At 37.0% G+C, this 13,095-nt stretch overlaps 1 protein-coding gene and 2 long non-coding RNA genes across 3 annotated transcripts; 2 read left to right on the top strand and 1 right to left on the bottom strand.

The window, feature by feature from the left end:
• Nucleotides 1-710: 710 nt before the first annotated feature.
• Nucleotides 711-2,050, top strand: LOC104109352 (glutathione S-transferase U9-like). Its single transcript, XM_009618618.4, has 2 exons — nt 711-1,084; nt 1,557-2,050. Exons 1-2 carry the CDS (start codon nt 767-769, stop codon nt 1,917-1,919), a joined length of 681 nt encoding a protein of 226 aa, XP_009616913.1. The 5' UTR covers nt 711-766; the 3' UTR covers nt 1,920-2,050.
• A 1,305-nt stretch (nt 2,051-3,355) lies between these two features.
• LOC117279855 (uncharacterized) lies at nt 3,356-4,489 on the top strand. The gene is made up of 2 exons (XR_011411506.1): nt 3,356-3,730; nt 4,004-4,489. It is a non-coding gene; the product is annotated as an uncharacterized lncRNA (long non-coding RNA).
• A 7,051-nt stretch (nt 4,490-11,540) lies between these two features.
• On the bottom strand, nt 11,541-12,772 carry LOC104109354 (uncharacterized). Its single transcript, XR_689214.4, has 2 exons — nt 11,678-12,772; nt 11,541-11,575 (listed from the first exon to the last, which is right to left on the bottom strand). It is a non-coding gene; the product is annotated as an uncharacterized lncRNA (long non-coding RNA).
• Between the last annotated feature and the right edge of the window lie 323 nt (nt 12,773-13,095).

Below are 13,095 nucleotides of genomic sequence, written 5' to 3'. Positions count from 1 at the left end.
TATTCTAGGGAAATTTTGACCCATACAACACATACATTAGCTCGTTTACCCTAGCTAACAACCCACCCTCGGCCTTTACTCGGATTTGAAATTGCTACACTTTAAACTGACATAAGCTATTTGGAAACATGACAAAACAAATTTCTTGGCTATAAGCGAGCTATTTTTGGAATTCTGTCATACACCAAGTCGATATGATTTTGTGTTTTCTGATCAATTAGCTTAACCGAAATTATTTCACCTTGAAGGCTCTAATAATTTAACATTAGATAGACTTATTGAGCTCTTTATTCTATATAGATCTCTTTTTAAGAATTAAGAAGTGAAAATAATGTTCTTCCCTTTGAATAAAATTTAACTTCTCTTTAAATAAGTTATGTATTTGGATTTCAACTAACTCCATCTCCACGCCATACCCCAGGAAGAAAAAAAAGTTTATTTCCTTCTTCACGATTTCACCTATCCTTCATTTGTTTACCAAACTTGGGCACAAAGAAATAGGCTGCTGAGGTCATTGCGCTTGTCATCGGCTAACAATTCAAAAATATTATCACATACTATGTCGGCTCTTTTAAATTATACTGAGTCAAATCTTGACGTACTTTAGACAATTGTGGCCAAGTGGTAAGCCAAAAAGTTGTACGGAATTGCCCATTTGCTTCCTATTCGATAACTAATGAACCAAAAGTTCAACAAAGTTTGCATTTTATATACGACGACTTTAAACATAAGCATCCCCATTCTCAAACAATCTCAAAGATCCAAAATGGGAGAGGAAAATAATGTCACTCTACATGGAATGTGGGCTAGCCCCTATGTGAAGAGAGTAGAACTGGCTCTCAAAGTCAAAGGCATACCTTTTGAGTATATAGAAGAAGATTTAAGCAAGAAAAGTCCATTGCTGCTCAAATACAATCCCATTCATCAGAAAGTGCCTGTACTTGTCCATAATGGAAAGCCAGTATCGGAGTCCTTTGTCATTCTTGAATACATTGATGAGACATGGAACAATGAACCTCGACTTTTTCCGAAAGATCCTTATGAAAGATCCAGAGTTCGATTCTGGGCTTCTTACATCCAACAGGTAATTCTTATCACATCTTTCTACCCATTTTCACATGGTTCAAGATTTTTCATTCATGGATGCCATGAATCATGATGTGTTTACTATGTGTACGAGTTTTGTCTATCCCAAGTCAAGATAAAGGGAACGGGGTTGAGGTAAAAAAAAGGACAAATTACACTAAATACTTCTCTAATATAACTTAACTGCAGATACACACCCTATATTTTGAAATCTAACACTTAAACCCCCTATATCAACACAAAAACTTGGTTGAATAATATTTTGTACTTAATTCAGATATATTATGGGAACCCCTTGTAATATTTTTTAATCTCTTCCATAAAATTAAAAACTTATCCTAATTTTTTGGTATATATATATATATATATATATATATATATATATATATATACATTGAAACTTATGATTTTACTTCAAAAAAATATTGATTCAATTGATTTTTATTGACATTGACAACTCTTATGCGCAGGTGACTGAATGCATGCTCAAGGTCTTCAAAGGGGAAGAAAAAGCATTAGAGGAATTTTATGAGAAATTGAGCGTACTCGAAAATGGAATTAAGAATTCCTCCCTGGAGATAACCACTAATATAGAAGGAAGGAATATGGGGTTGCTAGATATCATGATCATTATTACATTAGGGGCATACAAAGTACAAGAGCAAGTGTTTGGTGTGAAGATATTGGATGCAGAGAAGACACCCCTCTTATACTCATGGTTGACTAGTTTAATTGAGCTGCCTATAGTTAAGGAAATCACTCCCCCTTATGACAAGGTGCTTTCATTTCTTCATTTTCTCAAAGACATCGTCTTCAAAGCTCCGGCCAATTGACCTTTTTTGTGTTTATGTCCATCTCTGTCTCTTTTGTCTACTCCACTCATTAATTGTACTCAATGTCTTCTCCTCTGTATTGTATAATATAATAAGGCTTATGGCCATTTGGATTCCAAAGGCTACTTATATTTTGAGTGTGTGTTTATACAACAGAAAGTTATCATCCAGAAAAAATGTTATTCATGAGCAAGTAATGTTCTGATATTTCTATCAAATGACTTTCCTCATTTAATTTATGCGCCAAAATTATTTTTTCTTATAATTAGCTTAATTTTTAACTTTATATTACTTACTCAAACTAATACTCCACTTGCATAAAAAAGATTCTATTGGAACTCCCAAGTTATCCATTAGGTACCATATCAATGCAAATTAAACATCTGCTCCATATTTGAAATATATGCAACTAAATAACAAGGTCACACTAGTATCATTCTTCTTATTCTCCAACAATCAAGCGCTTTTTGTTCTCTCAGGCTCTAGTTTGTCTAATTGTCTTCAACCGAAAATAAAGACTTCAAAATGACACATAACAAATAAAATTTCCAACAACGAGCGGGCTATGTTTGATTGTCTGAAGTGCGGATATCACTGCCTCTTTGGGAGGCTCGATTTTGTTATTCCCCCGATCACATTAATTCTCTTTATTTTCCAAGCAACATGGGGGTTTGGAGGGGGGGGAAGGGTTGTGCACATTGTAGAAATGTAGGGTAAGACTGCGTACAATAAATCCTTGTGGTCCGACCCTTCTCTGTACCCCACGCATAGCAAGAGCTTACTGCATCAGACTACCCTTTTTTTTTCTTTTTCTTTTTTTTTAAATGCGGGGGTGCAGATTTATTTTAGTATTAAGTAATAACCATGGTTAAAATTTTGGTCATGACTTTGTACATCGCCACTAAACAGGAGATTCAGAAAATGATGGAGGGTGACTTGAGATTCAAACCAACAACCTAAAGTAATTTTTGACCCACATTTATCATTACACTAAAAGTTTCTCATGCGTCGATGGAATTCAACAATTTGAATGTATACTTAAGAATTTTTTTCTTACCTAAAACTACAATGTAATTTTCTTCGGAAAGAAAAATCCAATTCAAACATTGTAACTTTGCCGTCAACTAGCTCCATCTCCACATCCCCAGAAAACAAAAGGGAAAAGACTATTTCTTTCTTCCACACCACTTTGGCCAACTTTGGCCCCAAGAAATGGGCAGCTAAGGTCATTGCTATCATCATAAATCATTATCGGCTGGCAGGTCAAAATGCAGAGAACATATAGTATTACTCCTATCACTTACGTCAATTCTTTTAAAATATTCTAGTCAAATTTGACTATAGAGAGTTCTGGTCCCGGCTTACTGTGAAACAAAAAACAATTTGCCTGGTCTTGGATGACTTAATCGAAGGTTCGAGAAAATGTTGAGGAAATTTATGGTATATAACAAACTTAAACATCTAAATTCTCTCAAACAATCTGAGAGACCAAAATGGGAGAGGAAAATAAGGTCACTCTACATGGAATGTGGATTAGCCCCTATGTGAATAGAGTACAACTGGCTCTCAAAGTCAAAGGCATAACTTTTGAGTATGTAGAAGAAGATTTAAGCAACAAAAGTCCATTGCTGCTCAAATACAATCCCATTCATAAGAAAGTGCCTGTACTAGTCCATAATGGAAAGCCAGTATAGGAGTCCTTTGTCATTCTTGAATACATTGATGAGACATGGAACAATGAACCTCGACTATTTCCAGAAGATCCTTATGAAAGATCAAGAGTCCGATTCTGGGCTTCTTACATCCAACAGGTAATCGAAAGAGCTGATGCAGAAGTAGTTGATATGGTTAGACAAGGAAAAATACATTAAGTAGATTTACCTTTATTAATTACGTTATAAATAGAATAGAAATTAGCTAAAGAGATTCTAAAATATAGTATCTAGGCATCTGAACCTACTATGCCTCAACCCATCAACTGCATATTCGCTTTATCTTTGAATGCTTCATCCTATCAAATCACGGACCATAGAGAAGTTGTTGAAATTTTGCACCTACTAATTTAATTCTAATTATATACAAAGGTAACAGAGTGCATGCTCAAGGTCTTGAAAGATGAAGGACAAGACAAGGCATTAGAGGAATTTCTAGAGAAACTGAACGTGCTGGAAGATGGAATCAAGAATTCCTCACTGGGTATCGACACTAATATAGAAGGAAGGAATATGGGGTTGCTAGATATCATGATTGTTGTTACACTAGGGGGATACAAAGTACAAGAGCAAGTGTTTGATGTGAAGATATTGGATCCAGACAAGACACCTTTGTTATGCTCATGGGTGACTAGTCTAATTGAGCTGCCTATAGTTAAAGAATATGCTCCACCTCATGACAAGGTGCTTTCATTTCTTCATTTTCTCAAACAAGGGGGCTTCAAAACTCCAAGAAATTGATGTTTTCTGTCCTTTGATGTCTCTCTGCACCCACGCTTTGTGCTGAATTATTTCTGTTTTGTAATAAGGCTTTTTTGGCCATCTGAATTCGAAAGGCTACTTACGTTTTGGCGAAAATCACTTTATGGGTCTGTTTCGTACGAAAGAAAAATGTTTTTAGTTTTCCCATATTTTGTTGGTTTAAATGTTTTAGAAATTATTTTCGTCATGAACTCATTTTCCTTCAATTGAAAGAAAATGTTTTCCCTATCAAGAGAAGGGAAAACATTTTCTAAAACTCTTTTTCAACCTTCTCCTTCCTATTCTCCATCCCTACCAACCCTCACCAACCCATCCCCACCCCCACCCCCTACCCCACCATCCATTTGGGTTTGCGTGAATTTTAAAAAAATAATTTAATTCTTGAAGAAAATAAAGTCCTGAAAATATTGGGTATTTGGGGGAGAGGGGAGGGGAGAGCACAGGAAACACGGGAACTTGGGAGAATGGGGGTGAGGAGAGTAGCATAAAAAAATTATTTTCCTAAAACATATTTTTTACTCTCTATCCAAACACTAGAAAATATTTTCCGGAAAAAGTTTTCTACTCGCCAACCAAACAAGAAAAAATAAGTGATAAAATCTCTCATTTTTCAGAAAAATATTTTCAATGGAACACAGGGTTGTGAGCAATATGGGTGGCAGATTGGCTGTCATAGAAGACAGTAATAGGACTGGACTGTGGGATAGTAAGCTCTTCAAATAACCTGTTTAGCCACACTAGTTCCCTAACAACTTTCCTAAGAGACCTGTATTTAGCTTCAGCGGAGGATAGGGAAATGGTTTCTTATTTCTTGGACTTCCAGCTAATAGGACTATATCCCACTAGAACAAGATAACCAGTAATAGATCTCCTGGAATCGGGACATGCTGCCCAGTTAGAGTCACAATATGCAGAAATGGAGCAATCATTACTATTGGAGAAGAATATCCCTAGTGTGAGATCCTTTATGAGATATCGAAGAAGATGGAAAGTTGCAGTCAAGTGTGTGTCTATAGGTGCTTGCATGAATTGACTGAGGAGTTGCACATTGTATACTATATCAAGTTTGGTGTTGGTTAAGAAATTCAGCTTGCCCACTAGTTTTCTATAATATATGGGATCTGGTAGAAGAGTGCCTTCATTGGCTTTTAATTTCATGGCAGGATCAAGGGGAGAAGATAAGTTGTTGTAGGCAAAGTAGTCATACTCCTTTAACAGGTCTAAGGCAAACTTCCTTTGAGAGATGATAACCCCATCAGGTTTGTAAAGAACTTCTAAGCTTAAGAAGTAGTGAAGTCCTATGTTACTCGGACTCTTCAAAAATATTGTTGGGTGCGTGTCGGATCCTCCAAATTTAGTGTATTTTTGGATGATCCGACATGGGTACGGGATCACTTTTGGAGAGTCCGAGTAACATAGGTGAAGTCTCCCTAGGTCTTTGATTCTGAACTGTTTATCAAAAAAGGCCTTCAAGTTGGTTATGATAACATCATCAACATACACAACAACAAAAATAGTGGAAGATGAGGTCTTTTTGGAGAGCAATGAAAAGTCATTCTCAGAATGTTTGTACCCCATTGATGATAGGGCTTCAATTAGTTTGGCATACCACTACCTGTTGTCTTGTTTCGGTCCACACAAGGACTTATTTAGCTTGCAAACCATCTTATGTGAGCTAGACTGATCAATCAGAAGACTTGGTGGGACCTCCATATATACCTCTTCATACAAGTCACCATGAAGGAATTACATCAAGTTGGAATATGTCCCAGCCTTTTTTCACAGCAATAGTAATCAAGATTCTAACTGTTATCATCTTGACAACAGGGGAAAATGTCTCTGTATAATCAATCCCTACTTGTTGAGTATAACCTTTTACCACTAGTCTAGCCTTAAATCTTTCAATGTTGCCATATGCCTTATGCTTAACTTTGTAAACCCACGTGCAGCCTATTGCATGTTTTCCAGATGGTAAGGGAACTAAATCCCAAGTATAATTGCCATGAAGAGCTTCAAACTCTTGTGTCATGGCTGCCTGCCATGCAGTATTAAGTGTTGCCTCTCCGTATGAGGATGTCTCGCTATCATGGCAAATATTTATCACTAAGTGCTGACTTTCAGAACACAGAGCATCAGGGATAATGTGATTATGATTGGAGAAGAATGCATTTAAGGAAGGCGAGCATTGAGAGGTAGTTGGTTGAGTTCTATTAGGAAGGATGCATATATAGTCTTTGAGGTAGGTAGGAGTTTTGTGTATTCTATTGGACTTCCTGATTATAGTTGTTTCTGATTTAGTAGATTTGGGTGAATTATGGCTAGCAGCCTCATATGGAGATGAAGGTACAGAACCATAAGGGGATGAGGTATTAGGTTGTGTTGAAGTGTCACTAACATGAGAGAATTCAGGGTGTTGGTGCACACTTGGAGATGTGATGTCTGCAGCACCTTGGACATCAAGAAGTGGACTTTCACTTTCACTGCAAGTAGGAAATGTGACTGATTTGAAGACACTGTACGGGGAAACATTCTTAGAAGTTATAGCAAAAGGAAAGATATTTTCATGAAACATGACATCTCTAGAGATGTGTATCTTCCTAGTGGCTAGGCTTAGTACTTTGTAACCCTTTGTCCCAAAAGGATATCCTATAAAGACATGAAGAGCTGTTCTGGGTTCAAACTTATCCTTGTGTACCTAGGGTATAGTAGGATAGTAAAGACAACCAAAATTCCTCAAGTGAGAATAATTTGATTTCTTATGATACAAAAGCTCAAAAGGACATTTGTTGTTTAGGTAGGTAGTAGGTAACCTGTTAATTAGGTAGGTGGCTGCTAAAATGCATTCTCCCCAATATCTAGTCGGTAATTTGGATTGAAACATAAGTGCCCTAGCAGTTTTTAGGAGATATTTGTGTTTTCTCTCCACTACCCCTTTTTGTTGTGGTATGTAGGGACAAGTTTTCTGATGAATGATGCCGTTGGATTGAAAGAATGTAGTAGCTTCACGACTGGTAAACTCCAGTCCATTGTCAGATATGATGGTTTTAACAGAAGTGTTAAATTGATTTTCAATCATGATTATAAAGGCTTTGAGGGTTTGTAGAGCATTGCTCTTACTGCTTAGTAACTGTGTCCAAGTGGATCTACTGAAGTCATCCACTAGTGTGAGAAAGTACTTGTAGTTATCATGAGTAGTGACATGGTAGGGACCCCATATGTCAATGTGCAGCAGTTCAAAAATTTGGGTAGAGGTATTCGTTCTTTGTGGAAATGGAAGTCTGGTTTGTCTAGCCATAGGGCAAATTGAACAAATGAAAGATTGTTTGGGCAAGAAATGTATAGGTATAGAGAATATTCCTCTCATTTTGACAAAGGGAACATGACCAAGCCTATTGTGTCACAAAAGGTTCACATCATACTTATCAAACACCGCTGAGAACTCATTCTTATTATTGTGCGTGGATGTATTTACATTTGGTGAATGATGATATGAATGAGTGAAACTTCTAAAGCATTCACTATTTACACTACTAGAAGAAAAACAGTTGCAACAAGAAACTGATACATCAGTATTTGAGAAGGTACTTTTACCCTTTTGACACCTGGAACATAGGTAGTATAGTCCATCCCTGCTACTACAAATTACCTGAGGCCTCTTCACTGAAGGGGCCTGTAACAGATACAATGCATCAGTAAAGAGTACAATACATCTAAGATGCATTGCAAGAGAATAGACATAGATCAGATTGTATTTGAAAGAAGGAACATAGAGGACTTTGTGTAGGATGATTTCAGGACTGATTATCACATCTCCAAATTCAAGCACTTTCACCCTATATCCATTTGGTAAGCTGATTAATAAAGGATATGGTAGTGTGGTGATATTGCTAAGTGTTATTTTATTAAAGGTAATATGGTTAGATGCTCATGAGTTAGTCTATGATCCAAAGGTCAGACTTTGATTCAAAACATTTGCATGATGGTTTGTCAAAATCAATACAAGAGGTGCAGACCACAATACCTACGAAGTTGACAGCAGCATTAGTGATGTTGGCATTGCTCGAGGAACCTCCTGCGTTGCCTGTCTGAAAGTGCTGCAGCAGATTCATTATCTGCCCATAATTCTCCCTTGTTAGGTTGACACTTTGATTCTCATCATGTGGAACTGAATCATCTTCCTTCTCATGAAGTCAATCAGCTGGAACTCTATGTACATTTGCCACAACTCCTTTTTCTCTATTGAACTTGTGACCCTGAGTCTGACTTGGGTTCTTACTCTGATTGAACTGTTGAGCACTGATGTGATTGTAGCTTTGATTGTTGTACGAGTTTCCTTGGGGATACCCATGTAACTTGTAATATTTCTCCTTTGTGTGACCTGGTCTCTTGCAATAGTAACAGAATGGGCAACCCCTGTTGTTTGCAGTGTAGTGTGTTTTGAAGTTCCTAGCTCTGAATAGATTTTGATGTTGTGTAGATGTGGCATTCATATGTAGTGAAGCAGACTCGAGGTTTAATTGATTATTCGGCCTGAATTTCCTTTGTTTCTCTTCTTGTATTAGGAGGGAGAAGGCTTGCGCCATAGATGGCAGAGGTTTCATCATCAAAATACTTCCTCGCACTTGTGTATAGACCTCATTTAAGCCTATCAAGAATTGAATGAGTCGTCGATCCTATTCTGCTTTATGCATCGTTTCCTTTGACCCACACGTACAAACACAACTGCATTGAGTCTTAGCACTCAGGGTGTTTAATTCTTCCCACGGTCTCTTCATTCGTGTGTAGTAGGCAGTGATGTTTAATGAGCCCTGAACAAGGTCGTTGATCTCCTTTTGGATTTGATATAGCTTGGCCCCATTTGTTTGATCATATCGATCTTCCAGCTCCCTCCATAGCTCGTCTGAGTCATTTACATACTCGACACTATCAGAAATCTCTTTTGCGAGGGAATTAAGAATCCAAGAGATCACCATATCATCGCATCTCTCCCATTGACGAAACTGAGGTGAATTAGGGCTAGGTTTCCTAAATTCCCCATTTATGAACCCTAATTTATTTTTGACTGATAGGGCTCGTAATACACTCCTTATCCAAGACCTATACCCAATTCCATCAAATGGAACCGGCACTAGCATTACTCTAGGACTATCCGAAAGGTGAATGTACAAAGGACTGCTCACATCGATAACTGGATGGTCATTTCTGCTCATACTTGGGTCGTTTCTTCGCTTTGATCGATAGCCATTTGAAAAGCTCTAATCGATGAAATTGACGAATATATCAACCGAGTTTGTGAGTAGATAGATCAATTTCACTGAAAATTCTTCAATCCGCATGAAAAATTTTAGATCGAAGTGACGAATCTGAAACCCTTGCATACGACAGAGGAAAAGAGATTTTGAGATACTGAAAAAGGAATTCGGGTAAACTTCGAGCAAATGTGTTCAACCGGGCTCTGATATCATATCGAGATTAACACAGTAATGGAGAAATCAAGCTAAGAGAGAAGCTCCAATGGAGGTTCTCAAATATTCTGAGAGAGTAGAGAGAGAAAAGGTAACGAGTGATTTGTAAAATGAAACTCTACTGCTTTTCATTAGTGTAGAATGTGTATATATGTACACGTATGACAACGGTATAAAATGTTGTACAAATATACAACTAAACTAACTACTACATAATAGTGTTGACTGCTGACTCAGCACAGTACAAAGCCATACAATAATTAAGTCTTAATACTAGTAAGCAATTGATCGAAGGGCCATGTGTATAAGAGAAAAGAAGGCATTATGAGAAAATCAGAAATCATTTTGGAGCTATATCCACCTCTTCCTTTTATTGCTTATAAACAAGCCCTTTTCCTTTAGCAGCAACTCTAATTGCTTTCTATTATTTTCATTTCTAACTTTTGATTGAAAGAGATTAGTCGAGGGACAGAGGGAGAAACAAAAGAAAATTACTTTCCCCATCTCCAGGTTCTCCAATCCATCCCAACAACGCTCCCGTGAATTTTATCAAATCAGACTCCTTAGTTTTGTAGAATATGGTTCACTACACCGGTTGTGCAGGTGACTGTAAAACCAACTTTAGTTTTTAGGTTTCCATTTGGGCTAAGGGACAAAAAAATCTCAAGGTCATATATAAAGGACAAAGTTAGATCTATATAAGAAATAATTGTAGCTAAAAACTCGATTTTATCCTTAAATTTGTGTGAAAGAAGTAAGTGGCTTTTACACGGATAGAAATTTTTTCGCTTTCTTCTTTTTTCCCCAGCTTTTGGTAACAACAATACCGATACTATTTATTTCATTAATGAAACAATAACGAATGAAAGTTCGTGCATAATTACTCAAATTTGATAACAATTTTGGGTGGGGGGAAGTGATATACGAGAGCACAAAATTGTCCCGAATTTGTCCGAGATGCTGAGAGTTCCCGACTACTGAAATATGAACTCGTGATAGTTCGAGTTACGTACTCTCAGTCACTGGGTTGTAACTTAGTTAAAACTAAAGCCATAAATTCCAAGAAAGTGAGGCCAACACGAGTGCGTGCCGTGTCATCGATATATTGTGTGTAACTTAGTCCTCACTCAATATATCGATGACAATTTAAATCATAGAATTCAAATTCTTGCCAGAAAAACCCTTTTAAAGAGCCAAAGCTCGTCTTTGGACTCGTTAGCCGAAACAATGTTCTCTTTCATCTCCTATACTGCTTTTCCAGATATTTCCAATGGTTGAAATTTATACAAATTTCACTTGGTTTACTTTTTTGAAACTCTTTGGCATAACATAGTGTAAGTAACAACTTGAGGTTAATAATTCTATCTTAGCGGCCAAAACAGTCACAGCTTGTAGATTCCAACCAATTGCGCTTAATGTTTTTCCCTGATATTGCTACGTCATAACAAATGTTAAATTTGATCTTAACATTTCTTAACAAGCACAGTAAAATTGCAATCCTATATTTTAGAGGAATTATGACAAGTGAAAAACTAGACCTATCTAGAATGAGATAATAACAGTAAAAATAATCATTTTGATTCATAATATAAGCAACTAAAGCAAACAATTCCCAAACACCTCACAATTTTTAAGTGCCACCTTTTCTTTGGCTCTTTGAATCTTCAAAACCTTCTTCACAATTTTCTGCTCTTCCACCAAGAAAGATCGAATAACCCTGAAAACCAACATCGCTCATGTATGACTCACGGGAACATGATGAAAAACCCGGGACAACAAATATCATTGAATGGGCGACATATATCAAGAGAGAACAAACCTCTCTCTCACTGCTCCTCCAGACAATACACCACCATAGGCTCGATTCACGGTCCTCCGGTTCCTAGATAATCTAGATCTCTTGTACTCAGCTGGTCTCAAGTGAGGGATCTACAAAACAACCAACTGCTGATGTTAGTAAATTGCTCTACATGCTCAAATAAATTGTACAATAAGCCAGTTATAAACTGAGGTCGTAAGCCGTCCGGGTAACCAATACACAACTTTATGACCATACATTCAACAAAGAAAGCCACCAGAAAGCTAACCGTGGCGTTCACAGTTCTTATGGAATATGGAGCTAGTCACTTCTAGCATGGGGACTCTTGAACAAGGGAACATTATCAAACTTTGAGGATCAACAAAACAAGATCTTAAATGTTTTAGCCTGATTCTCCTGCTCTAATGGCAGAATTAACCGTCAGCTATGGCCTATGGGTAAACAAAAACCATTTTAACATGTACTATTTTTGCCACTGCACTTGCTCAATTGGTCTTTCAAGTCATTTCTTTGATTAGATGCACAGATCTTCCAATGAATCACTAAAGAAAGGTGAGAAAGGTTCTATGTGCACCGGTAAATTAAAGGTTAGGACTCACCAAAGAATACCTAATATTAAAGCTAAGGAGTTATGACTTATGAGAGATGATCTGAACTCAGTTATTAACAAGGTCACAAGGAGGAGTCAATCATCCAAAGTGTAGCTTCCCCTGGAGCTATGTGGATTGGGAGAACAAAGGAAAATGGCCAATCAATCAATCACAACCTTTAAAAAGCACATTTTATATAAAAAACTCATACTCATGTTAGACTAACTGGTGTTATCAAAGGCAAAGAATGACGAAAAGTGTTGAAATCCATTAGGGCTTTAAGTGCAAGGTGCAAATAAAGTACGGACTTTAATGAAGAATGGCACAATTAAGGGAAAATATTAAAAGTATGATTAGCTCAAGAATAATAAAGCTCCTACTAAGAGAAATATAGATGCTTTAGCCTCACTGTGAGTCTGAGAAACACCTAGCAGTCTACAACAAGCTAAATATATCCAGTTAAACATGCCAAAAAGAAATGCTCACTTAGATTGCCAACATAACATTTCCAGGGGCGTATCTAGGAGGGTCCATGGGCCACGTTAACCCATGCTCCCCTCCCTAGATCATGTATAGTAATGTTATATTTTCTCAAAAATATTTAAATATACGTGTGTGCATCCAAGCTTATCATATGATGTGATGGTTATTGGATGCATCTATATATGTGAGATTATAAGTTCAAACCTTATGTCAATCTTGTTGTTTTTTCCTTTTTTTAAGAACTAAGTGCCCACAGAAGATGGGCATATCTGGTGTCACTTTTTATGTATTAATTAAGTACCGGGTGTAATAGTAAAAATAAAAGGTTAAACTCGTAAAATTTAT

This window comes from Nicotiana tomentosiformis, chromosome 10 (genome assembly GCF_000390325.3).
Source record: "Nicotiana tomentosiformis chromosome 10, ASM39032v3, whole genome shotgun sequence".
NCBI classification, from domain to species: Eukaryota; Viridiplantae; Streptophyta; class Magnoliopsida; order Solanales; family Solanaceae; genus Nicotiana; species Nicotiana tomentosiformis.
The sequence above is the reverse complement of the archived record's forward strand: the minus strand, read 5'-3'. Positions and strand labels throughout refer to the sequence as shown.